A 24,257-nucleotide genomic window follows, 5' to 3' on the forward strand; every position below is an offset into this window, starting at 1 on the left:
CAGAAGGAAGATGGGGGAGAGGGACAGATTGGGTGGGTTTGATGGGGTTCTTCACATGCACATGGGTTATTTTCGGAAGGGGGTGCAGGAGAGTGACGAGGTGGGTTTGATGGGGTTCTTCACATGCATGTGGGTTGTTTTCAGGAGGGGGTGGGTTTGATGGGGTTCTTTGCGTGCAAGTATGGAATGCCACAGCACCCCACCCCCCTTCTTGGATAACTAGCACATGTTAATAAAAAAATCACTTGTGCAACCATTATTGTAAATAAGTGGGGTTTTCCAGGTGGCCCTGGCACTGAGGCTTACGGACCTCGCTCCAATCTGGGCAGGTAGATTCTCAGGGACTTCTAGGAGAGCCAGCCTTGGGGATGAGTCCAGAGACAGCACCCAGAACAGCAGTGTGACTGGAGTGAGGCTGAGAAATTCTGCCATAGAGAGAGATGGGGTCTTCCAGCTCTGCAAAGCAGCAGGCTGTGATGGGAAGGAGTCAGAGCTAAATACCCTTGTCTCCTCTTCTGTAATTTGGGGTCCAGGAGGGTCTGCCTCCTGGGCTGGGCCCTCTTTCCACCCATGTTCATTTCTAAGAGGAGATCTGGGACATGTATGCACGCTGGGGATGGCTGACTGCTTCGTGTCCGTCAAGATTCAGTCATGCGAATGCAGATTGTCCTGTGCACATGTCATTCTCCATTCTCTAGAACCTTGCATGGGCCAGGCCTCCTGGGTCCCCCTGGGGCAGTGCTCCACCTGCCTCTGTAGAAAGGATGTGATGTCCTTGGGGACTCATAGTTGTTATCTGCTGTTGGCTCTGGTGTGGATGGAGCTCGCAGACAGGCATCTACTTCCCTCTGCCTCCCCCTGTGCTTCCCACCCTCTGCTTCCCTCTGCACCCCCTTGCTTCCCTGGCTTCCCTCCCTCTGCTTTCCCCTGCTTCCCCCTTTTTTCCTCTGCTCTCTTTACTTCCCTATGGGGAGCCAGGCCTCCGGCTGGGCAGCATCTGCAGTTCACAGGCAGGAAGTGGCATTCTGCAGTTGTTCACCTGGATCCCAGGCTCGGAAGCATAGCTGGACACAGAGGTGGGCCAGCCAGGACACAGAACATAGAACTGTTTAAAAAATGTAAAAGATGATCTCTCGCTCTCGCCATCAGCTCACTGGCGGCTGAGGTAACTTTGTTAGTGTGAACAGGCACTTGTCATGTAAACCCCGCCCTTGGGGCTGCTTGAGCTCTCCGGGAGAGAAACCAAGCAACTCAGGGCTTCCAAGGGCCTCATTGTTCAAGCCACAGGCTCCCTGGGTGGGTGTTAAAGTCAGCACATTGCAGTTGGGAAGGGGGGGGGGGGCGCAGAGGCCTTGGTTGAGTCTCTATCTATGGTCCCAGAAAAACAAATCACTACATTTCAGTGGTTGCCCAACTGGTTGGTGGGTTGGTTTATTTGATCTTTCCAGGACTGGTGTGTGTACTCAGGGCCTCTGGCTTGTCAGGCAGGCACTCTGCAGCTGAGCTATGCCTTCAGCCCCTTTTTGTGCCAGTTATTTTATGTGCACCTGTGTGTACTGGTACTAGAGCTTGAACTCTGGACCTCATGCTCTCACACTTGGCTTTTTCACAAAGGTTGGTGCTCTACCACTTGAGCCACACTTAAACCTATGGCCTTTTGGTGGTTAATTGGAGATGAGTCTCACAGACTTTCCTGCCTGAGCGGGCTTGAACCATGATCCTCAGGTCTGGGCCTTCTGAGTGGCTGGGATGACAGGTGTGAGGCTGGGCCTACTTTATTCCCAGCTGTGTGCCTGGAGAAGGGGCTTGAGCCAGCTGGCAGGGGAGACCCATGCTTGGGGCCTGAGCCGCCCTGGTTCCAGGGTTAAGATGCACGTTTGCAGCTGTGGTGGGAAATTCCTCTTCTCTGGAGCTGTGAGGATCAAAGCCGATCGAGATGCATTTGTGTGGGGATGTGGGAGGAGAGCTGTGGTGCCTCCATCCAGTTCAGAGGAAAAGGAGGCTCTGTGCACCAGGAGACCCAGCCTGCAGTAGCCGGTGAGCCAGTCCTTCCTGGAAGAGGTCACGGGACAGCAGGAGGGGCCAGGAACCCGGCTTTCACATCTGATTGTACTGATAGACAGAAGGCTGAGTTCTGCTGTGCCTGGAATGGCCAGGTGTTGTCTGGGTCATTGGTGCTGTCGGGAGGCTCCTTACCCCAAGACCAGGGGGCCAGGCACGGTGACTCATGCCCTCAGTCCCAGCCACATGAGAGGAATAGGCCAGAGGATCACAGTCCAGGGCCAGCCTGGGCAAAAAGAAGAGATCCAACCCCCAAAAAAGTGCCAAAGATGTGACAAGTGGTAGAGCACCTGCCTAGCAAGCTTGGGACCCTGAATTCAAAACTCCAGCATTGCTGAGCGATAGAGACAGACTCAGAGACAGGGAGAGACACACAGACGTGTACTCAGGCCAGGGAGGGAACTGTGGGATTGAGGGTCCTGGAGCCAGCCCCCCAGGTGGCTCAGGGCCAGCTGCAGGGGTTCTGGGGCTCAGCACTGCCTGGAATGCTGGGGGAAGCTGCCTTTTCCGGGTGTTTCTGCCGGGTCAGTCAGGCTGCGCTGCAGTAACAATCAGCCCGGAGCTCCTGGTGGTGGTCATGGTAAAGAGGATTTCTCACCACACTGCCTTGGGTCAGCCATGCTTTGGGTGGGGGTAGTGTGTCTTGGGGGCTCTGGGGGGGGGTTGTGCTCTGGGGTCCCCCTGACTGAAGGGCTCACTGTACTCCAGGTGTGGCTGTGCGGGGGCAGCATGGAGGTGCTCCCCTGCTCACGTGTGGCACACATCGAGAGGAAGAAGAAGCCGTACAACAGCAACATCGGCTTCTATACCAAGAGGAACGCTCTGCGCGTGGCGGAGGTGTGGATGGACGATTACAAGTCCCACGTGTACATTGCATGGAATCTGCCACTGGAGGTAGGGCCCCCACCCACTTCCCCGCCTCCACCGGCCCCTTCCATAAGGTAGCGCTTCCCTCCCAGAAAGATGCTCATCCCTGACAGTTCTGAAGCCTTCTAGAAGGTTCTCAGAGGTTGAATCAGAGCCCCCCGCCATTTGTGCTGGCATGGTGTCTGGAGATCCAGACCTTTGCCCTTGTTCACGGCCCTACTCCTGGACAAACACCTCCTCCAAGCCATATTTAGGCACCGGCTCTTCACCTGCTCCCACGTGGGCCCCCAGGAGCCCAGCCACCCTCCCCACACATGTCCTCCCCCACCCCCTCCCCAAAACTGTGGCCTGAGGCCTGGGAGAGGCCAGCCCGGGTGAGGCCTTGCAGTGGGGTGGCATGTGGCTGCCTGGCGTGAGCCCCAGGGTGCCACGGCATGGCTCAGTGGCAGAGCACCTGCCCGGCATGCCTGTGACCCTGAGTGCAAGCCCCACTACACCCAAAAAGAACCTCAGCTCTATCTCTTGCTGTTCATGGGATCTTCACCAAACACATCTCTTACCTGCAAGATGGGGGAGGACCAGGTCCTTGGTCCTGCACCCATACGAGGGCTCCAGGCGGGGCCAGGCTCAGGGCACAGGGCCCTTCTCCTTGGCACAGGGCAGCAGGGGTACCACACCTGCAGCCGTGGCAGATTCACCTGCCCATCACGCCAGACCCTGGGAGTTCCTGGGGTGGTTCCCAGAGGGAGACAGCGGCCTCTTTGTTGGGGAGACCCTAGCCCAGCACGATGGAAATACCTTCAAACGTGAGGTTTACGTTATGCAAGAAGACAGCTTGGAGAAAGTGTGTCATTGTGACTATTTTCACTTGTGAAAAACCCTTCTAAGAAACTGAGATCTGGCCATGGTGACGCATGCCTGCAATCCCAGCATTCGGGAGTTCAAGTCTAGCCTGGGTTATTCAGCACATTTGAGACCTGGACTGCATAGGGAAACCTTGTCCATTAAAATAGAAGGAGCATTAATCGAAAATGACTTCCATATAGCACTTTGTCAGCAGTAAGGACTTGGACACTTGGTTACTGCATAAAGAAAGGTAACAATGTGTACTGATCTTGCAACTATGTCCCAGACCCTTGCCAAGTTCCTTAGTTCCACTATCTCATTTGATTCTGCTCCAACATCATGATGTGAGAACCCGTATCTCATTTATTTCTATACTAGCATCGTTACCAAAGAACCAAAATCTCATTTAATTTTATTCCAACATCATGGTGCTCACACCTGTTTGACTTTTTTTTTTTTTACTATGCATGCACGTCTTTGATAAAATGTAATTTATACATTAGACCCGGTAAGTCATAAAAATTAGTCATAAAATAGAGTAGTTCTAGCAGTAAACTGTAGTGAAAGTTACTTGAATTTTATAGAGTGCTTCTTTCTAGAAGTTTTCGTTTAATATGGCAATGCAGTTTGAACTTGGGGTCTTGAGCTCCTTCTCACTTGGCTTTCTTCCACCTGGCAGGTACTCTGCCATTTGAGCCATGCCTCCAGCCTGGCTTTTTGCTGGTTGATTGAAGATAGAGTCTCAGAGACTGTTTTTCCTGGGCTGGATTCAAACTGGGATCCTCCAAATCTCAGCCTCCTGAGTAGCTAAGATTACAGGCATGAGGCTCTTTCATATTTTGGGGCCACATTTTTGTTGGTTGTGAAGAACCAAAAGTGTCAAAGGAAGCCACAAGTAATGGGGGCACTGCATTTTATTGCTTGTCCCTGGGCCCTGCCATGCTTTTTAGGAGCAACCATGTCCACTAATTGTGCTAAGTATGTTTAAGCCAAGAGTGAACTTCCCAGGGCCTGTCCTGGGGTGTCTGCCCTTCGCCGTCTTGTGGCCCACACAGCGAGTTGTATCTCAGTGCTGTTTCCCATGCCAGGTTCATTTCTGCTAAAGCAGAGTGAATTATTCATTAGAGCGCCATTACAAGCTCTGCAATAGGAAATTATTTTCCTTTCTGCATATAATGAACTCCACAGCAAGTTGGCAAAGGGGGAAATTGCATATGGATGGGAAAGGAAGACAGGAGGTTATAGCATTGCTTTTCTTGTCTTAATCAAATAATTCCTCTAATAATTGGCTTCCATGGTTGCCAAGGAGTGTGGGAGACGGCTGGGAATGTGGGTGACTCGCGGGGGTCCTGTAGGCAGACAACAGGACTGGGACACCCTCTGTGTCCTTGCCCACCCATGCCCCCAGCTCCCCATGCCTCAGCACCCTGGTTCTCCATGTCTCGGCCCCCTGTACCCCCAGACCCCAATGCCCTGGTGCCCTAGTCCCCCTGAGCCTCGGGCCCCAAGCCCCATGGCTGCCTGGGCCCTGGCCCTCATTCCCTCAGCCAGCCCTGCCATCCCGATGCCCCTTTGCCTCTCTCCATCCAGAACCCAGGGATCGACATAGGCGATGTCTCTGAGAGAAGAGCCTTGCGGAAAAGCTTGAAGTGTAAGAATTTCCAGTGGTACCTGGACCACGTCTACCCTGAGATGAGGAGATACAATAACACCGTGGCCTATGGGGAGGTAATGTGGGCAGTGCACCTGAGGGGGTGGAGCCTGCCTCCTTCCCTCCCTCCCTGCCTGCCTTCCTTCTCTTCCTCCCTCCCTCCCTCTCTTCTCTTCCTCCCTTCTTTCCTTCCCTCCCTCCCTTCTTTCCTTCCTTTCCTTCCACTATCATCCCAGCTTCCCTCCCTCCTTGCCTTCCTTCTCTTTGCCCATTCTTTCCTTTCCTTCGCTTCCTCCCTTCTTCCCCTTCCTTTCCTTCGATCATCCCTCCCTTCCTCTCTCTCTTTCTTCACCTCTCTCTCTTTTCTTTGCCTTCTTCCTCCCTTTCCTCCCTCCTCTTGAGAGCAAGGACCTCTGGCTGGTAAGGGATGGGCAGCAGACATGACAAATGCCCAGATGGGAGCCTGGTCACAGGTGCCATTGCTGTCGTGGCTGAGGGTATGGGTGGGCTCCCTGTGGGTTTTGCCGTGGAACCTTCTGGGGGTGTAGTTGTGCTCCCTGTGGATTTTGGCGTGGGGACCCTGTGGGGTGGGGGCAGGAAGCAGGGCATGTGGAGAGAGAGGGAATGCAGAGAGCTCCAAGCCCAGCACCTGGACAGAACGGAGTAGTGTTGCATGCTATTTGCTGCATGCCAGTGAGGTCTCGCCACAGTCCCTGCTCCCAGCAGGCCCTACCTCCCTGCTCTCTTCATCACAACCAAACGTAGTTGTATCATCATCATCATCATCATCATCATCACCAAAGTAAATCCAGATATAAAGGAATCTTCAAACAGGATAGGCAAGGAAGACCCTTCCTGAAACCATGGGGGCAGATTGCCTTGCTCTTTGGGAAACAAATTGATTTCCATGCTTTCAGCTTTGCCTCTACCCAAGTATGTTCCAGATACTGGGACATTAGTGCAAAGAGGAGGGGAGGGGAGAATGGAAGGATGGGGAGGGGTGGGAAAGGAGGGAGCACAAAGGAACCACGTACCACAGAGACAGCCATCAAAGGGAGGGGAGGGGAGAAGAAGGGAAGGCTTCGAAAGGCCCTGACAGGAGGGAGAGGCTGGAGCCAGGCAGAGCTGACCTGCAGTCAGGGCAGCACGCCTGCCCCTGCACTGGCCCAAACCTCACCCCTGCCCCGGCCCCTCCGCGCACTGGCCCAGGAAACAATGCAGCCACCTGGGGACTCAACTTTGCAAACCCTCATGGATGAGCGGAACAGCTACTAATGTGCAGTGGGCTCTGAAAACAGACAGCAATTCTTAAAGAATCGATTGAAATAACAAAATGAAACATTTCCCAGAGAAAAATAGACCAAATGCAAGGAGGGTGTGAGACACAAGAGGAACGTACAAATGGCTTCAATCACAAGGAACGTTTAAATTTCCTTCATAAGGGAGCATGAGCTACTTCTGTCACCCCATGGAGGGGAGGCAGCATTCCTCGTGGGGAGGGATGGAGCCCGGTGTGGGGCAAGCATTGGTGCTGTCTCCATCCCCACCAGGCCTGGTGGTGGGAAAGGTCCCACACCCTCCAGGGAGACTGGAGTTTGAAACAAGCTTTTTAGAAAGCAATTCCTGGGGCTGGGAATATGGCCTAGTGGTAAAGTGCTTGCCTCATATACATGAAGCCCTGGGTTCCATTCCTTAGCACCACATATATAGAAAACGGCCTTAAGAGGCGCTGTGGATCAAGTGGCAGAGTGCTAGCCTTGAGCAAAAAGAAGCCAGGGACAGTGCTTGGGCCCTGAGTCCAAGGCCCAGGACTGGGGGGCAGGGGGGAAAGAAAAGCATAGAAAGCAATTCCTAGCCACATGTTTTTAAAAAGCCAGGAATTTGAGGGATGAAGAATTGATGGCAAAATAGTTCATCTCAGTAATTTTGTTATTAGTTGGAGCATAAACATCTATCTTGCTAGTTTCAACAATCCTGTGGGCCCTACAAACGCAGAACACTGTGGTTCACGGTGGTTCAGTAACCCCAGGCCAAGACAGCTTCCAGAGTTGGAGGTGGGAGGGTGGCCAAGGAGCAGGTGATGCTCTAGGCTGGCCATGGTGGGCGACCATGGTACATGGGCTTTGACAAGTGACTCTGTGGCCTCCTTCGTAGCTGCGAAACAACAAGGCAAAAGATGTCTGCCTGGACCAGGGCCCCTTGGAGAACCACACGGCCATACTGTACCCATGCCACGGATGGGGGCCACAGGTAGGGCTTGCCTCGCATGGGGAAGGGGGTGGGGGGTGGGGGGTATTGCGGCCCTCCTTGGGATCATGTGGGTCTTCTGGGAATTGCCAAACCCTCACTCTCTGCTCCTTGTTCCCTGGCCTGTGGTCTGAAGACAGTAGGGCCCTGGCACAGTGGTTCATGCCTGCCATCCCAGCCGAGAGAGAGAGAGAGAGAGAGAGAGAGAGAGAGAGAGAGAGAGAGAGAGAGAGAGAGAGAGAGAGAGAGAGAGTCTGGAGGATGAAGGTTCAAGGCCAGCCCAGGCAAAAGAAGGAGACCTTATCAGAGAAAAAAACAAACCAACAGTAGACAGAAAGGGCTGGGTGTGGATTTGTGGTTTAGGGCCTGCCTAGCAAGCACCAGGCCCTAACCCCAAATTCACTCCTTGGTGCTGCCCAAAGAGGGAGGGAGGAATCTGGTTGTTTCTGCAAAGAAGCTAGGGAGAGGAGTGTAAGCAATGGTGTCAGGTTGCTGGGTTCCTCTGGCACCAGTGGGAGGATGTGAAGGCCCTGCAGAGTGGATGAGATACACACGCAAAGATACTCTGCATGTGGTCATCATAGCCACACCACAGAGGGAGCTTGGGTGGCGGCTGGCATGCCCACCCTGGCACCTGCCTGGGTGGCTGTCCCCACCTGGGTGGTCAGCACTGCTACACGACAAAGAGGAGAGAACAAGGCTGATGTTTGCAGGAGCTTGAAAAGGACACATAGATGAGCCAGCAGGAGAAGCCAGAGCCCCATGAGAGCCCCCTAGCTGCTCCATGTAAGCCAGCCGTGTGTGTGTGTGTGTGTGTGTGTGTGTGTGTGTGTGTGTGTGTTCATAGGCTTCCCTAAGGTGACTAAGTCTGGTTAAAAAAAAATTTTTTTTAAGTCAGAAAAATCCTGGCCAGTCACATCTATGTTAGGTCAGAGAATCTATCTCCAGTTAATCAGCAGGGACAGGAGTCCCTGTGTGGTTCAAGTGGTAGAGTACCAGCTGCGAACAAAAGAGCAAGCAAGTACACAAGGCTCAAAGTTGAGAGAAGATGCCTTTTGCTGGGCCTAAAGCTACTCCAGAAGTTTGTAGCCAGACACCAGAACCTGAAGGGGCCGGGGCTGTGTGTGTGTGTGTGTGTGTGTGTGTGTGTGTGTGTGTGTGTGGTGTGTGTGTGTGTCTGTCTGTCTCCCTTGGGACCCCTGCCACCACCCCCAAGCCCTTCAGACCCATCTGGCCCCAGGGATACCCTCCTGCATTGGACATGAATGGCATCACTGCACCGTACTGGGAAATTCCTCCTATTGGGAAATAACTAGAATTCATCTTTACCAGTCCCACCCACACCCAAACGTTCCTGCCACATTGTTGATTATGGAATGACACCAAATCAGGCAAACCCCCCCTCCCCACAGGAAGGGCCCCTCCCGGGGGGCCCTGGTTGTGTTCCACAACCTGATTTCTATCCTGACCTCTCCTCCCCTAAGTTAGGAGCCCTGCTTCCCACCCACTTGTGCTCTGCCCCCCCCACTTCTGCCTTGCTTACACACACACACACACACACACACACACACACACACACACACACACGTGTGCCCTGGCATCATCCTGACAGCTTTGGAGTTGCCGTCATGGGCAGAGAGAGACTGAATCGTAGCTCCTGTGAGCAGACAATAGTCCATAGTCGTTGTCATCATTAGCTTAATTACTGGACTCTGTTGTAATTGATTATCAAGGAGCAACTAAGCAGGCGTTGAGGAGGGAGGTTCCCTGGCTGGAAGCATGTGTTTAGCAACATGATAGACATGCCATCCTCCAACCAGAGCCTGCTCGCTGTAAGGGCCTTTCAGCAAGCTCCTAACTTGTCTGACTTGGGTTAGACAAGCAGTCCCTTCTTCCTTGAGCCTCAAAGATAAAACACCTAGTGCTGGTGGCTATGAGGATTGTGGTTCAAAGCCAGCCCAGGCAGGGAAGTCCATGAGACTCTTATTTTCAATTAACCACCCAAAAGCCAGAAGTGGAGCTGTGACTCAAGTGATAGAGCACCATCCTTGAGCAAAAGAAGCTCAGGGGGGCTGGGGATATAGCCTAGTGGCAAGAGTGCCTGCCTCGGATACACGAGGCCCTAGGTTCGATTCCCCAGCACCACATATACAGAAAACGGCCAGAAGCGGCGCTGTGGCTCAAGTGGCAGAGTGCTAGCCTTGAGCAGGAAGAAGCCAGCGACAGTGCTCAGGCCCTGAGTCCAAGGCCCAGGACTGGCAAAAAAAAAAAAAAAAAAGAAGCTCAGGGACAATGGCCAGGCCCTGAGCTTAAGTCCTAATACCAACACACACACACACACACACACACACACACACACACACACACACACACACACACACTCTGCCAGGACACAGCAGCACTTCTTGCTGTCAGTTTGGACCCAATGGAATGAGAGTACTACAGGCCCAGGCAGTCCCGCTGGAGAGCCACAGGGCAGCCCTGCGAGAGGCCTGCCAGCCAGGAGAGTGACGAGCTCCCCAGCCAGACCTTCCTGCAGCCTTCTCCAGCCCAGCCCCTCCTCACCATGGCTTCCATTCCCCCCAGGGGCAGAGGTCAGGAGAGGCCCGGGACACTGCCCCAGGGCCCAAGATGTCTCAGAAGAGTCCATCCATCCTTAAGGCCCCTAGGCTGCAGGCTCCCAGGCTGCTGTCCAAGGTGCTGACCAGGCGGCCTGATGGGGCAGCTCTGAGCTGTGCTGGGACAGGGACAGTGTGGCCATGTTCAGTGATGTCTTTAGCCTCAGCCTGCTCTCTCTGGTAGGCAGATACACCCTCCAACCCCTGGCTGTCCATGAGAAGCTGAGGTTGGGGCAGCACAGTGCCAGATTTCTAGTGAGAGCTCTTCCCTGTGTTCTGCTGGGCTCTGGTTGGGGCTCCCTCCCTCCTTAACAAAACTGCCTGGTCCTGGCTCTGGGTGAGGCGGCTTCCGTCACCCAGCATGCACATGGCCATCTTGAGGCAGACAAGCACAGCAGGGAGGCAGATGGGGGGGGGGATCAGGTCCTGTCTGAGGGCCTCCCAAAGGACGCACTGCAGGAGTGAACTGGGGATCAGGGGAGAGGCCGCTCGCCTCTGTCCAGACTCTCCCTGGGTTTTATTCTGCTCCTCCTCTTTTTCCAAGAGATTCCTCTCATCAGTTCATCCATCACTGGGATGACAGATGAGAATTCTTTTTATCCCATAATTAAATTTAATCTGATGTTGGACTCATTCTCTGATGGCTTCATCTTCCCAGCGATGCGTCATCTGAGCACCTTGTCATGATGATGCATTGTGCCAATAAGACATTGTGGCCCTGATGGAATGACGGGGCTGTGGGAGCCGCTGGCACGGAGGAGGCAGAGGCGGACGTGCGTGGCGTTCTGCAGCCTCCTGGCTTCCCATGCTGTGTGTGCTGGGTTACAGGAGAGAGGAGAACCACAAGAGTGTGGCCTCGCACTGAACACCGTGGCACACACCTGTGACCCCCAGCTGTGAGGAAGACCAGGAGGATCACAGTTGAAGACAAAGAAGGCCCCATCCCAACCAGTGAAAAGCTAGGTGCGAGCCAGGCACTAGTTGCTCACCCCTGTCATCCCAGCTGCTCAGGAGGCCACCATCTGAGGATCACAGTTTAAAGCCAGCCTGGGACAGAAAAGCCCATGAGATTCTTACCTCCAATTAACTAGGAAAGAGCCAGAAGTAGAGGTGGCTCAAGTGGTAGAGACCAACCAGCCTCAAATGAAGAAGTTAACCAAAGTGCAGTACCCAGGGAAAAGTGGCTTTGCCCAGGAAGCCAGTCAGTGGCACAGTGAAGAGACCCCTAATGGGGACAGAGCCTGCCCAGCCCTCCCCCCCCACCTCAACACTTAGACTCCTGGGATACATTGAGACTTCAGGCCTTGGGTCAGGGATCTGAGTGTGACCTAGTGAGAAAACCTCCACATGCTCCCCTGAGGCAAGAGACATCCAGAGGGGCGGGGGGGGGGGTGTTGGGAATGGCAGGCTCCCTGGACAGATCCCATGGGGGGCTGTGGACCCGCCTCCCCCTCCCCCATTCCTGTTTCCTTGCCAAGTTTTGCCCTGAATTCCTGCGAAGCTCTGCGTTCTTCTGCCTCTGTGCAGGTAGTGGGATGTTAAGCGCTTTCTTTCCTTGCTGTTTCTCTGACGCATCTTCTCTCAAAATATCCCAACCATTTCTGACTGTGTGACCTGCTCCCTCCCGCCCGCCTCTGGCGTGGGAGGTTCTCCACTGCCCACGGGGCTCCCGGTGCCCACCTCTTTCCCTGGTGTCTGAGTGTAACTTCCTGGAGCCCTGCTTTCCTCTGGTCACACCTGGCCCTTGGGGTCCCCACATGGGAAATGATGCATGCATTCCTCAGTGCTCTCGTTGTGAGGCACACACCTCCCTGCCAGAGCCAGGATGATCTATCACCAACACAAATTGTCCTCTGGGAGAGACTTACATCCTTGTACCTCCTGAGAGGTTTGGTCAATTCCCCGTGCAGAAAGGAATTGGGGCTGGCTCTGCTCACAGCAAGCCTGGGAGAGGAGCTCGGACAATTGGGGTCCACGCTGGCTACATGGTTTAGTGGGCAAATAAGTCGAAAAGTCAAAGCTGATTCTTTCTAGTGCACACACACACACACACACACACACACACACACACACACACACACCAGTTCTACTAGGGCTTGAACTCAGGTTTGTGGGGCAGGTCCTCTGCCACTTGAGTCACACATCCAGTCCTTTTGCTGGGGTTATTTTCAGATCGTGCCACACACCTTTGTCCTGCCCGGCCTTGGGGAACAGCGGTCCTCTTGCCTTCCAAGTAGCTGGGCTGACCAGTGTGAGCCACTACACTAGCCGGGTGCATTGCTCCATCTGCTTGTGGAGGTCTAGTAAGGTTCACATCTGGTGGAATGCTGGGGGCCGGGGGGTGTGGGGGAAGCACACCCACTCTCCATGCTCACCTCCCATCCACACACAGGCACCTGACCCCTATCCTCACCCCTCCACTGCTGGGCTGCCTCCTCCCTCAGACCAGCATTGAGGGTGCCCCCCCCAACCACTGGTGGGCCAGCCCGCTCCATGCTCAGGACAGAAGGGAGTTGCTGATGGGAACACACGCACGTGCATGGGATCTATGCAGCCATTGTCCGGGGCATCACCCGGGCAGTAAACAGGAGGACCACTGTCCCTGGCCAGGAGATGTGCAGGCTGCACCAAGCTCCGTGGGGAGCCTCGCACACTGTCATTCTACAGTTATGGGTTCTGGCGTTTGTTGATAGGCTCTTGCCTGCACAGTTCTGATTTCCCTCCAGGCTGTTAGATTTGGGCTAATAGTTCTGTGTGTCTCCGATCCACTCCAGTAGGAAATTCCTTTCTCCCCTAAATGAGGATAGATTGTTCTTGGGATGCCGAGGGTTTTCCCCGAGTGCATCAGGGTTGTAGGCAGCTGTGTTTGTCTCGCCCTTGGGCCTCATGGGCAAAACCAGAAGAAGAAGGTGTTTAGAGGACGTGCTTCTTGGGGCTTGCTTTCCTTGTGCTGAGTGGCTGTGCTGCTGCTGGCCTGAAGAACAGCAGCCAAAAAACCTGCACAAAGACACCACTGTATGGTTGTCTAAGTTGAGAGACATCTAGGCAGGAGCCACGAGTGATCTGAGGATAGAGTGGGGCGGCGGGAGCGGGGGGGAGGGGGGGGAGGGAGAGGGCGCCCTCCGCCATCCAGATCGAACCTCTGGATGTTTCTGAGAAACCTTGAGCCAGCAAGCCAGTAGTGGGCATGGCAGATCACCCCTGTAATCCCAGCTACAAGGCAGGTGGAGGTGGGAGCATCATGGTCCATGTTTAACCCAGAGCACAAGCGCAATATACTATCTGAAATATAAGCAAAGGGGCCCCGGGCCTGGCTTGCATGGCCAAGCATCTGCCAAGGGTGAGGCCCTGAGTTTAAGCCTCAGAACCAACCGAGAGAAAGAGGCAGGAAGGCAGGCAGAGCTTTCCAACTCCAGGAAAACTGGGGTGCTGCTGGTGATTTCTGGGTCTCTGTTCCCCAAGACCTTTCCACATGAAGTCTGAAGTGTTCTCTTGATCAAAGGAGGTTTATACAGGACGAGCCATACCTATATGAAATGTCCAGCAAAGCCCAAGTGTGAACAGCAGAGCGGGGGGCGGGGGGGGGGGGGCGGATGGTGGTGGTGGTGGTAAGGGGGCCGCCCTGGCCTGCACTTAACCCTGGCCTTGACCCGCCGCCTGCACAGCTCCTCCATCCCATGCGGCTGCATCGAGCGCCATCTAGTGTCGAAACAAGTCAGCCGGAGCCGGGCTCGGGAGATGGGATGTCTCTGGGCTGCGCTGACCTGTAGAAGAAGGTAGAGTGATGGAGGAACAGATTGCATAGTGCATCAACGTGTCAGGGAAATCCGGGAAATGGACTAGGACTGGCCATGTCTGTGGCCTGAGATTTTTCTCAAGAGTTGCTTATATTTGTGGCTGCTTTAAAAATGAGAGCCGAGTTCCATGGCTCACACCTGTCGTCCCAGCCACTTGGGAAGTGGAAATGTACGCAGCCATGGTTCACGGCCAGCCAGGAGCCCATCTTCACCAATGAAAAGCTGAGTATGGTGGTGTGTGCCTGCCATCCCAGCTACATGAGAAGCGTGTGTAGGAGGATTGGAGTCCAGGCGCTAATTTGGGGCCCTGTTCTAAAGATGACAAAGACACAAGAGGCATGGCTCGGGTGGTAGAGTGCCTGCCTGGCAGATGTGAGGCTTCAAATCCCAGTACCAGCAGGGCCAAGAGGGAGTCAGAGCCTGGAGGAACTGAGGACGGGGGGAGAAAGATGGACTTGGGGAGAAGACTTCTCAGCCAGATGGGAAGCAAGGTTCTTTGTGGGCGGTGTGGGCCCACAACACGGGGCAGGAGGCCATGGAGGAAGATCTTGTGCTGCTGGCAGAGCCAGGAGGGGCGCATGTGACAGAATAAAGGCGCAAGAAGAATAAAGATGGGCCTGGAGGTGCTTAGGTCACAGATCCCAGATAGATCCATCCATGGTGGTACTGGGGAGGCTAAACAGACAGCCACAGGGCACTGTTGTCAGAAATAAATGCCCAGATCGAGAAGGAGTGGAGAGGTGAGCTGAGTCAGGGCACTGGGGAGACTGACCCACAGACCCGGCACAGCACCCACTGAAGCTCCCTCCCTGCGTGGCCTCTGCAGCTGCAGGACAGCTGGCCCTAAGACTGCCCGCCGGGAAGGCCCAGGAGCACTACTGTAGCCAACGCTAAGGAAGAGGAATGGAGCGGGGACGCTCAACCCTGCCCACAAAGCTGTGGTTGAGAATAGAGTCAGCGCAGCCCTGGCAGGAACGCAGGATCTGTGGGGTCACACAGCCAGAAGCACCCCTCACATGGCCCTCTGGTTGACCTTGACAAGGGGACAGGGAACTTGAATCGAGAATATTCTGACAGGTGGCCCAGGCACTGCCACACACTTGTGAACAAGGAGGGACCTGCACCATCTCTTCGCCCTGTGGAGAACTCCGCATGGATCAAGAACCTAAACAGGAGCCGGGCATGCAGTGACCAGAACCCTAGAACACGTAAGGAGAGGGAAGGAAGTCTGTGTGGCCTTGGATTTGGCAATGGCTCCCCAAACAACATCGAAAGTACAAGCAGCTAGAGGAGAAAATAGATAAATCGGATTTGGTCACTATTGAAACCTTTCTTCAAAGGACACTATTGAAAAAGTTAAAAAAAAAAAAAACACACCATAGAAGAAAATATTTGCAAATCTGATTTTTTAAAAAAGTTATTGCATCCAGAATATACAGATAATCCTCACAACATAAAAATAGAAAGGTAACCTGTTTTTTAAAATTGGAAATGTTCGGCTGGGGATATAGCTTAGTGGCAAGAGTGCCTGCCTCGGATACACGAGGCCCTAGGTTCGATTCCCCAGCACCACATATACAGAAAACGGCCAGAAGTGGCGCTGTGGCTCAAGTGGCAGAGTGCTAGCCTTGAGCGGGAAGAAGCCAGGGACAGTGCTCAGGCCCTGAGTCCAAGGCCCAGGACTGGCCAAAAAAAAAAAAAAAAAAAAAATTGGAAATGTTCCAGATAGAAATTTTCCCAAAGAAGGTGTAAAATGACCGCTAGGAAACTGACTTGACCCTAACCCCTGCCACTAACTCCTAACCCTGAACCCTAAGCCCCACCCCAACCCTACATGCTCCCCATTAGCCACTGGAGAAATCCGAATCAGGGCTACCATGCCCTAGCCAACACCAGAGCTCCCTAACACCAGGCATGCGGAGGGTGCCACCATGAGACCCCGGGCTTCCACACAGCACGGCTGTAGATGTGCATTCACATGGCACACATGGTGCGTGGACAACGGCGTGGCTCACACGGCCAGACAGTGGAGCCCCCATCCCCATGTCCCCCAGTATGTGGATAACAAAGCAGCCGGGACAAAAGCACAGAACTGCTGTGCCAAGAGAAGGGACTAGGGCATCGGGAACCCACAGGCTTGGCGGAGATGACTCGGGGCCCAAAGGGCTAGAATAGACGCTGTGGAAGAGTGGAAATTACAGGCAGGCCTTGGAACATCCTAGAAGGCTAAGTAGCATGGCGTAGGAGAGAGGGCAGCGGAAGGGGTGAATCTGATTAGGGTGCTGTGTGAGCACCTGGGAGTGGGTCAGAACAGAAACTCCCAAATATACATAATGCTTATTACATGTGCAAGGTGGTCTCCAAGCAGGGAGCCGCCTGGGTCAGCTGGCAGACAGGAGCCTCTGTGTGGACCCGGGTTGCCGGCTACCCTCCTGTCACATGGCGGAACACTTCTCACCGCAGCTCTGTCCTGGCTCCGCCGTAGGAGTCCAGACCAACAGTGCCTGCACCCAGACAGGAGGAAATGCCACAGGGGTGTACACACCTTGCCAACTGGCAGCTGGGCAGGCGGTGCCCACTGGCAGCTGGGCAGGCGCGGCCCCCTGGCTTCCATCCCCTAACAGCCAACAGAGGGGTGGCCGAGGCCTCTGCCTCCCAGCAAAGGGGCTGAACCGAGGTTTGTTGGGGACAGCTGTGCCTTTAAGAGGCCACAGCTGGCTTTGGCCCGTCCCCTCTTCTTCCGCCTTCCACAGGAAGAGAAGCCCCCACCTCCAGGGGTGAGCACGTGTCTGATGGCCGGGACCCCAGAAACCCAATCCTTGGGGGGCTGGGCTTCCGCCCACAAGGGAAGTCCCCTGACATCACTTGATGGACAGCCCTTGGGGCCAATCAGGGGCCCCTCTCCTGTGCCTGCCTTTGGGGTATATCTCTTGGCGCCTTGTTTGAATAAATCAGACGTCCTAGAGGCGGTCTCCAGGGACCCACGCATCCGTGTCTTCCTTGGCGGGTTTGGGGCACCCTGCGACCACATGCTACTGAGGGCTACCTGTGGCCATCGCTCCCATGTGAGAGCGATAAAGGACCACACAGGAAGGGGTGGACAAGCCCCTTCCCCCCCCCTAAGCGAAGGGGAAGTAGAGTGAGCCCAACAGAGGTTCCCAGGGCCTCCCCCTGCCTGAGAGAGAATGGACGGAGTCAACACTTCAGTGAGCAGGGGCGCCTGGAATGCAAAGGTGGCTCGCTGCTGCTCACCATTCGGCATTTGGTGAACTTAATGTCTGTCCAGGTGGGGAGGGCAGGCCTCTGGCTTGCTTCTCCTTTCACCTCTGACACTGCTTTGGAGCTAACTTGATGATGGTGTCTCTCAAGAACACATAAGAAGGTCCTGTTCCATGTGGAAGGGGAGTGGGCTGGCATCCCCCATAGACTGGAGCCCAGGGCCCTATTCCAGCCAGAGAGGAGCCCCTCGAATCCCATGTGGAGCCGCCTTCCCAGTGCGCCCCCCCCAGCCACAGGGCCCAGATCTCTGGGGGTCTGGGGGTGGGGGCGGCTCTCCTGCTGCTAGGATCCCGGGACTCAGGACCAGGCAGCCTGATGCGTGTGTGCCTGCTTCCTGTAAACTAGGGATGGTGAGAATAATCTTGCAGGGTGGTTGTGGAAATTGCATTACTTATTCCCCAAGTAATGTTTAGAATGTGTTAGATGCGCCTTCCACGTGGCTCTGAACACCAGCTGAGTGTGATGATGGCCAGCCCCCCCCCCCAGAGACAGTGGATGCACACACATATTCAGAACCCCCATTTAGGAAGCAGGGGAGTCGCTGTTGCTCCCTCCAGCTTTACTTTGAGAGGGCTCTCGCCCTGGCCCGACAACCTGTCAAAATTTGGATAACTTATTTAAATGTACTGGGTTTTGTTTTTGCTGTGTGTGTGTGTGTGTGTGTGTGTGTGTGTGTGTGTGTGTGTGTGTGTGTGTGTGGTGTGAACTCAAGGACTCTCACTTGGCTTGCATGCTCATGTCTGGTGCTCTGCCACTTGAGCCATGCCTCCAGTTCAGCATTTTGTGGGTTAATCTGTGTTGGTGTCTTGAGATCTTCAGATCTCAGCCTTCTCAAGTAGCTGGGATTATAAGTGTGAGCCTTCAAGTCAGGTGCTGGGTTTTTTTGTTTGTTTGTTTGTTTTGCCAGCTCCTGTTCTCCCAAGAGGCTGAACAGGAGACTGGAGTCTGAGATGTGCTCAAAACGCTCAGAAAGGGGTTGGGGCTAAGGGGGAGGTCTGGGAGGGGCTGGCCAGGGCTGGGGTGGCAGGGGCCAGGGATGGGGGGGGGGCGAGTCAGGCTCTGCAAGCTTGGGGTCCTTTAGACCATCTCTGTGTGTTGAGCAAATGCCCCCCACACACACACACACCTGTCCCCTGCTCTCTGCAGCTCGCCCGCTACACCAAGGAGGGCCTCCTGCACCTGGGCGCCCTGGGAACCACCACGCTCCTGCCCGACACCCGCTGCCTGGTAGACAGCACCAAGAGCCGGCTGCCCCAGCTCCTGGATTGTGACAAGGTCAAGAGCAGCCTGCACAAGCGCTGGACCTTCATCCAGGTGGGTGGCACGGGGCAGAGTGGGGGAAAAGGGGGTGTGACAGGAGGGGGGCACAGGGTGGAGCCAAGGGCATGGGAAGAATTGGGGGATGGATCTCGACTCCCCTGGGAAGTTCTTCACCCTGACTGCACCCCACCCTTGCTTTCCCCTGGCTCAACCAGTTTGTTGGTTCTCTGACTTAGTCTCCCCAGAAGACTCCCATGATTCTTTGCACAGCCCAGGCACTGCGTGGGGGGGGGGCGGGATTCTCTCTCTCTCTCTCTCTCTCTCTCTCTCAGAGGCCGAGGACCAGCACCAGGGCAGTTAAGGCTTCTCCCTTCTTTCCATCTGTCTGTCTTTCTCTGGCCCCTTTCTTCCAGAACGGAGCCATCATGAACAAAGGCACGGGACGCTGCCTGGAGGTGGAGAACCGGGGCCTGGCTGGCCTGGACCTCATCCTGCGGCCCTGTACGGGACAGCGGTGGACGATTAAGAATTACATCAAGTAGCCCGGAAGGGCTGGGTCTAGCGAGCCCACCTCAGGACGCAGTGGCGACCACAGGAGCGTGGGCACCATGGGAGCCAGGCCCAGGGGTGGCACAGGGACCCCAGCTGAAGACTGGAAGCCCCCTGGATCTCCCAGCCTCCCTGAGGCCTGTGAGCCTTGGAAAGCACCCCTACCCCTTCTTGGGGACCCCCAGAGCTCTGTCCCCCACAGCTCCAGACCTGGGGGAGGAGCCACTGTCCACCTCATCACCGTGTCATCCTCGCCCTAATGCCAGGGTCTGGGCCGGACAAGGCCACCTTCCTCATTGCCTGCCGCAGCCACAGCTTCCAAACCTCACCCTGGCCCTCAGAGAAATGGGGTGTGTGTGTGGGGGGGGGTGTTCCATCACCCTCTTCAGAAGAGGAGCAAGTCCCCCCACTCTGTTCCTCTGAGCTGGCTCCTGCGTGTTCATGCTCCACAGCCCAAGGAGGCCCAGGGCTCACCAGGGTTCCCAGAGGGGACTGTAAGGGGCGACGCCATTGCTCCCCGGGGCACCAGGCTCCTCCATGTGGCCCGAGGGAGCCAGAAGCAAGCTGAGCGCTGCCGTGAGTGCAGCCTGCTCTGCCGGCCACCTGCCTCATGGTGCCTCCGAGGAGAACGTGGAGCTAAAGAGCAGCCAGTGATGACCCAGGACCTCAAGGAGGCTGTGTGTTGTGCTGGCCTTGCCCAGCTCTGCCGGCCGCAGTGGGCAGCCGGGCTGTCATCTCCTCTCTGCAGAATAATCGCCTCGTTTCTTTCCAATTACCCTCTGGCTAGGGTGCACCTGTAAATCAGAGTTTAATATATGAGCGTGTGTGCATGCATGGGAGAGGGCGTGTGTGAGTGTGTGCATGTGTGCGTGCGCGTGTGTGCGTGTGGCAGAGCATCGCAGCTCTGTGACCTGGGGTTTGCTGCTTTGCTCACCTGGATGGGGCAGGCTCCCGTCACCAGCCATGGCCTTGCCTGGGGCGGCCCCACCTCTGCCAGTCTGTCCCCACTGCAATCCCTGGCCACCCCCTGTCCAGGACCAAACCCCATAGTCATCTGCCCTGGGTGTGGGGCCAGGGTCTCACTTGGCATTCTCCTGGTGATGGCCCCATTGCCCCATCCCCCATCTTGAAATAAATATGTTAGCACTTCCCAGCCGGCCTCATTCTCTTCTCCACCCTCAGCCTAGGCTGGGCAGGGGAGCTCCTGCCATGGCCGTTGGTCTGAAGCAGAGCCCTGAGTCCAGAGCTGCTGGGTGGAGCTGGGCCCCAGCAGCAGCCCCAGCTTCCTAGTTGGTCCAGATTCGAAAGGCTTGGATGGTGCTGGAGGCTGGTGGGACAGAAATCACCGCAGAGTGCCACATGCCTGCCGTTTCCAGGCGGTATGGCCGCAAGGCTTCAGGAACTGAGCGGTGGAGGCTTCCTCAGTAGGGGCCCGGCAGGAATCAGGCCTCGGGCTCCTACCCCCACCCCGGCTCTCATTCCTGGGGCTGTGCAGGCTGTAGTCATCACATTGCTGGAGGTGGGGGTCAGCATCTCCCCAGCATCCTTTCCCCCCAAGATGGTGGGGTTGGGGGGGAGACTGAGGCCCTGGAAGCAAAAAGGAATGGATTGAGCCCCTCTGTGCTGTCTCCGCCCCCCCCCCACACACACCATTTTTCCATCTTCCCTTTGCTTTGTTGAGTGGGAGCAGCCTGGACAAGCCTCCTGTTAAGCGAGAAGCCGTTTTCCAGCCTGCATGGCTCCATTTTTTCTGGTGACCAGAGGACAAAAACTCCAGGTCAGCAGGATGAGGCTGCCTGCCTCCCCTGGACCACCCCACTCTGTAGCCCAAGGGTGTGGGAAGGTTTACTTTGCATTCCTTCACTCATTCATTCCACATGTAATTGCGTGTCCACTGTGTGCTGGCACATGGCTTAGGGTGGCACAGCTCTGCAACCTGAGGCACGGAGGCATCTGATGTGGAGGGGTCATCTGATGGGGAGTGGGGTCATCTGATAAAGAATAGGGTCATGTGATGAGGGCATCTGATGAGGAACGGGGGCATCTGATGAGGAGTGGGGGCATCTGATGGGGAGCGGGGCACATGACAGGCAGACATCGCCGGGGCCTGTGCAGATCACGATGGGGACAGCGAGGTCCACGAATATTTCTGACAACCGGGAGATGTGGCCAGGCTCCCAGCACACCACACCCACTTAACAGTGCATGCTTTTTTTTTTTTTTTTTTTCTGGTTTTACAAAGCAGAAAATAAAATGGACCCATTAGGGTGGGTGGGGGGTGGGAAGGCATTCTTTACTATCTAATCATTTTGAGAACATGTGGGTCAGAGGAGAAGCTCCTGAGCTTCCTGCTTCCATGTCGGGGCCCCGTGGGCTACAGCGGGACACTGCTGGTGGCTGTGGGACCATCAGGGGCGTGGCTAGCGAGGCCCCGCCTAGCAGGCATGCTGGGACTCTGGCCCCTCCTCTTTCGTGGCGCAGTGATCAGCCACAGCATGCAGCCTCACCCTGGCCCAATGCCACAGAACCAACCACTCGTGGGCTGCCACAGGGCCCTGAACAAACCCTCCCTCTTTTTAGCTCCTTGGCTTGGGTACTTCGTTACAGGAATGGAGGCTGACCAGCACACATGTAAGTTGTCAAGTTTCTCCATGAAGAGACATTGTAAATGTTCAGGGGAATTTTCTGTATGTGATGTTACTACTTCCCCGGGGGAGGGGACCCAGCCCTTTCGCAGTGGTTCCCGTGGGTGACGGCAGCATGGAGAGTGTGAGAAGAGCTGCATGCTGGACAACAATGACCAATGTGGGTGCAGCCAGTGTCACCGAAGTGCAGAGCCCCAGGCCCTCCTTGCAGACCCATGGGTGTGTGTGGTATGGAAAGCCTCGCAGCCCCGCTCAGGGTCATTGTAGAAGAGCCCACGGGTGGGGGTGGGGGAGGAGTCCCATGGGGAGAGACAGCTGACTGCCAGCCCCATCTCCATGGCTGGAGGGCCTGAGGGTGGCAACAGGGCAGCTGAGACATCTCCCGGCATCCTCGTGGCAGGGCGTGGACAGTGGGCTGCGTGGGAGTCCCCACCAGCGTGGATGGAGACCGGTGTGGATGGGGAGGGGTCACCTCCACCCTTCCTCTTGTCTCCCTGCCTTGTCCCTGCCTTGGGAACCCCTCCCCCTGCCCTGGATAAGGCACTACCTTCAATGTACTGTGGAGGCTAGGATTCAGAGGCTCATGGGGCGAGCCTGCGAGACTCCACCTCCATGGAGGGAGGCCAGACACGGCAGAGCCCAGTAGCAGGGGAAACTGAAGCCGGGAGGACCCCTGCTAAGGCGCCTGGCCAGGTGTGTGTATGGGAGGAACCCTATCCTAAAATAAAGCAGCAAAAAGCAGGGCTGCAGGTGTGGCTCAGCAGTACCTTGCCAGCCAACAAGTGGGAGGCCCTGAGAAAGCGAAAAGCAAGAAGAGACAGAGGGAAGGCAAGGATAGCTGGGGAACCTGGCCACAGGGGCCGGGTGTTCCTGGGGGCACTGCCTGGCCAGGTGGGCGCCAGGGCCCAGGATATGCACAGGCCCCTATCCAGCCCTTCCATACCTGGGCACCCTCCTGCCTGAGCTGGGCCTGGTGTGGGTGCCAAGGACCCACAGGGCACAGGCTCTAGCAGTGCTCTGGATGCCCCTCCAGGGCCCCCCTGGGGAGCCAGAGGGCCAGGAGGAGAGGGCCTAGGGGCCCAGTAGCACAGGGCTGAGGGCCAGGAGGGGCCAGGGTGGGAGTGGCCACTTGTCCTGACATTTGAACAGAGCTAGGGCTCCCTCTGCTGGCCCCACATGCTCCTCGGAAGAACAGGAGAAAACCTAAAGAAGAACATAAAATCCTGATGCATCAACTAAGTCTATAAAGTACATTTCATCTACCTTAGAAATGCATGTCATAAGTATGCAAAATACACATTTTATGCATTTTGGAAATGTTTAAGTGTGTATCTTTTACCTTGCATAAAATATACTTTATACATAGTAGATAGCAACTCTATGAAGTTACTAAAACATATGACATTTATGATGTTTGGTGCTTTAAAGTAAGCAAGGGGCTGGGAATATGGTAGAGTGCTTGCCTAGTATACATAAAGCCCTGGGTTCAAATCCTCAGCACCACATACATAGAAAAAGCCAGAAATGGCGCTGTGGCTCAAGTGGTAGAGTGCTAACCTTGAGCAAAAAGAAGCCAGGGACAGTGCTCAGGCCCTGAGTTCAAGCCCCAGGACTGGAAAAAAAAGGAGGAGAAGGAAAAGATAGAGGAGGAGGAGGAGGAGAAGAAGTTAAAGTAGGTAAGGGTCCCTCCTATCATTGCAAACTGGAAGAGTTCAAATGTTATGATGGCCTTTGGGATACTTGGGTCACAGACACCCAGAGTTCTATACCTGGGGCCCCAAGCAGTCTGTGATACAGGTGGTTATCAATCTTTGGAGAGACCATTTGTGGTGGTGCCTGCCTGTAATCCCAGCGACTTGGGAGACAGAGATTAAGGAGTCGCTATATGAAACCAACATAGGCAAAAAGAAGTTTGCAGGACTCCATCTGACTGGATGGATGGTCCAGCAGTGCGGGGCAGGGAGTCACAGCCAGGAGGTCCTGGGGCTGGAGGTGTGCGATTCACATGGTGGAACGGCTGCGCTGCACACATGCGCATGCACACGAGGCTCTGGTTCCCTCCCCAGCACGGCCATGGAGCTGTGGGGAGTATGGATGATGGAGCAGAGAGGCGGGAGGGGGAAGCTGGGAGGGAAAGGAGGCAGGCTTTTGACCTGGGGCTACAAGTGAGACATTTGTTATGTGTGTTGGTCTGGGCTTGAACTCAGGGCCTGGGTGCTGTCCCTGAGCTCTTCTGCTCAAGGTTTGCGCTCTACCACTTTGAGCCACAACTGTTTCCAGTGTTCCGTTGGTTAACTGGGAGTCTCACTGAGACTTTCTTGCCCCAGCTGGCTTCAAACCATGATCCTCAGAGCTCAGCCTCCTGAGTAGCTAGGGTGACAGGCATAAGCCACAGGGGCCTGGGAGACTTGTCTTTACAAAAAGCAGTGCTGTCTGC

At 55.3% G+C, this 24,257-nt stretch overlaps 2 protein-coding genes and 1 long non-coding RNA gene across 3 annotated transcripts in view; 1 reads left to right on the plus strand and 2 right to left on the minus strand.

Annotated features, from left to right (window-relative positions):
* The window catches only part of Galnt17 (polypeptide N-acetylgalactosaminyltransferase 17), a 160,770-nt gene extending 140,444 nt beyond the window's left edge, over positions 1–20,326 (plus strand). The window contains exons 7-11 of the mRNA XM_048329343.1: positions 2,770–2,955; positions 5,365–5,502; positions 7,580–7,675; positions 18,513–18,680; positions 19,040–20,326. Coding sequence (XP_048185300.1) covers positions 2,770–2,955; positions 5,365–5,502; positions 7,580–7,675; positions 18,513–18,680; positions 19,040–19,168 — 717 coding nt within the window. The 3' untranslated portion in view covers positions 19,169–20,326. The remainder of the gene's footprint in view (positions 1–2,769; positions 2,956–5,364; positions 5,503–7,579; positions 7,676–18,512; positions 18,681–19,039) is intronic.
* Positions 7,581–9,590, minus strand: LOC125338528. The gene is made up of 3 exons (XR_007208332.1): positions 9,252–9,590; positions 7,774–7,782; positions 7,581–7,681 (listed from the first exon to the last, which is right to left on the minus strand). It is a non-coding gene; the product is annotated as an uncharacterized LOC125338528 (long non-coding RNA).
* Positions 18,478–24,257, minus strand: part of Caln1 (calneuron 1) — a 165,670-nt gene continuing 159,890 nt past the window's right edge. The window contains exon 7 of the transcript XR_007208331.1: positions 18,478–18,492. The gene's annotated coding sequence lies outside the window, so the exon portion shown is untranslated. The remainder of the gene's footprint in view (positions 18,493–24,257) is intronic.

This window comes from Perognathus longimembris, chromosome 1 (assembly GCF_023159225.1).
Source record: "Perognathus longimembris pacificus isolate PPM17 chromosome 1, ASM2315922v1, whole genome shotgun sequence".
In the NCBI taxonomy this organism is placed as follows: Eukaryota; Metazoa; Chordata; class Mammalia; order Rodentia; family Heteromyidae; genus Perognathus; species Perognathus longimembris.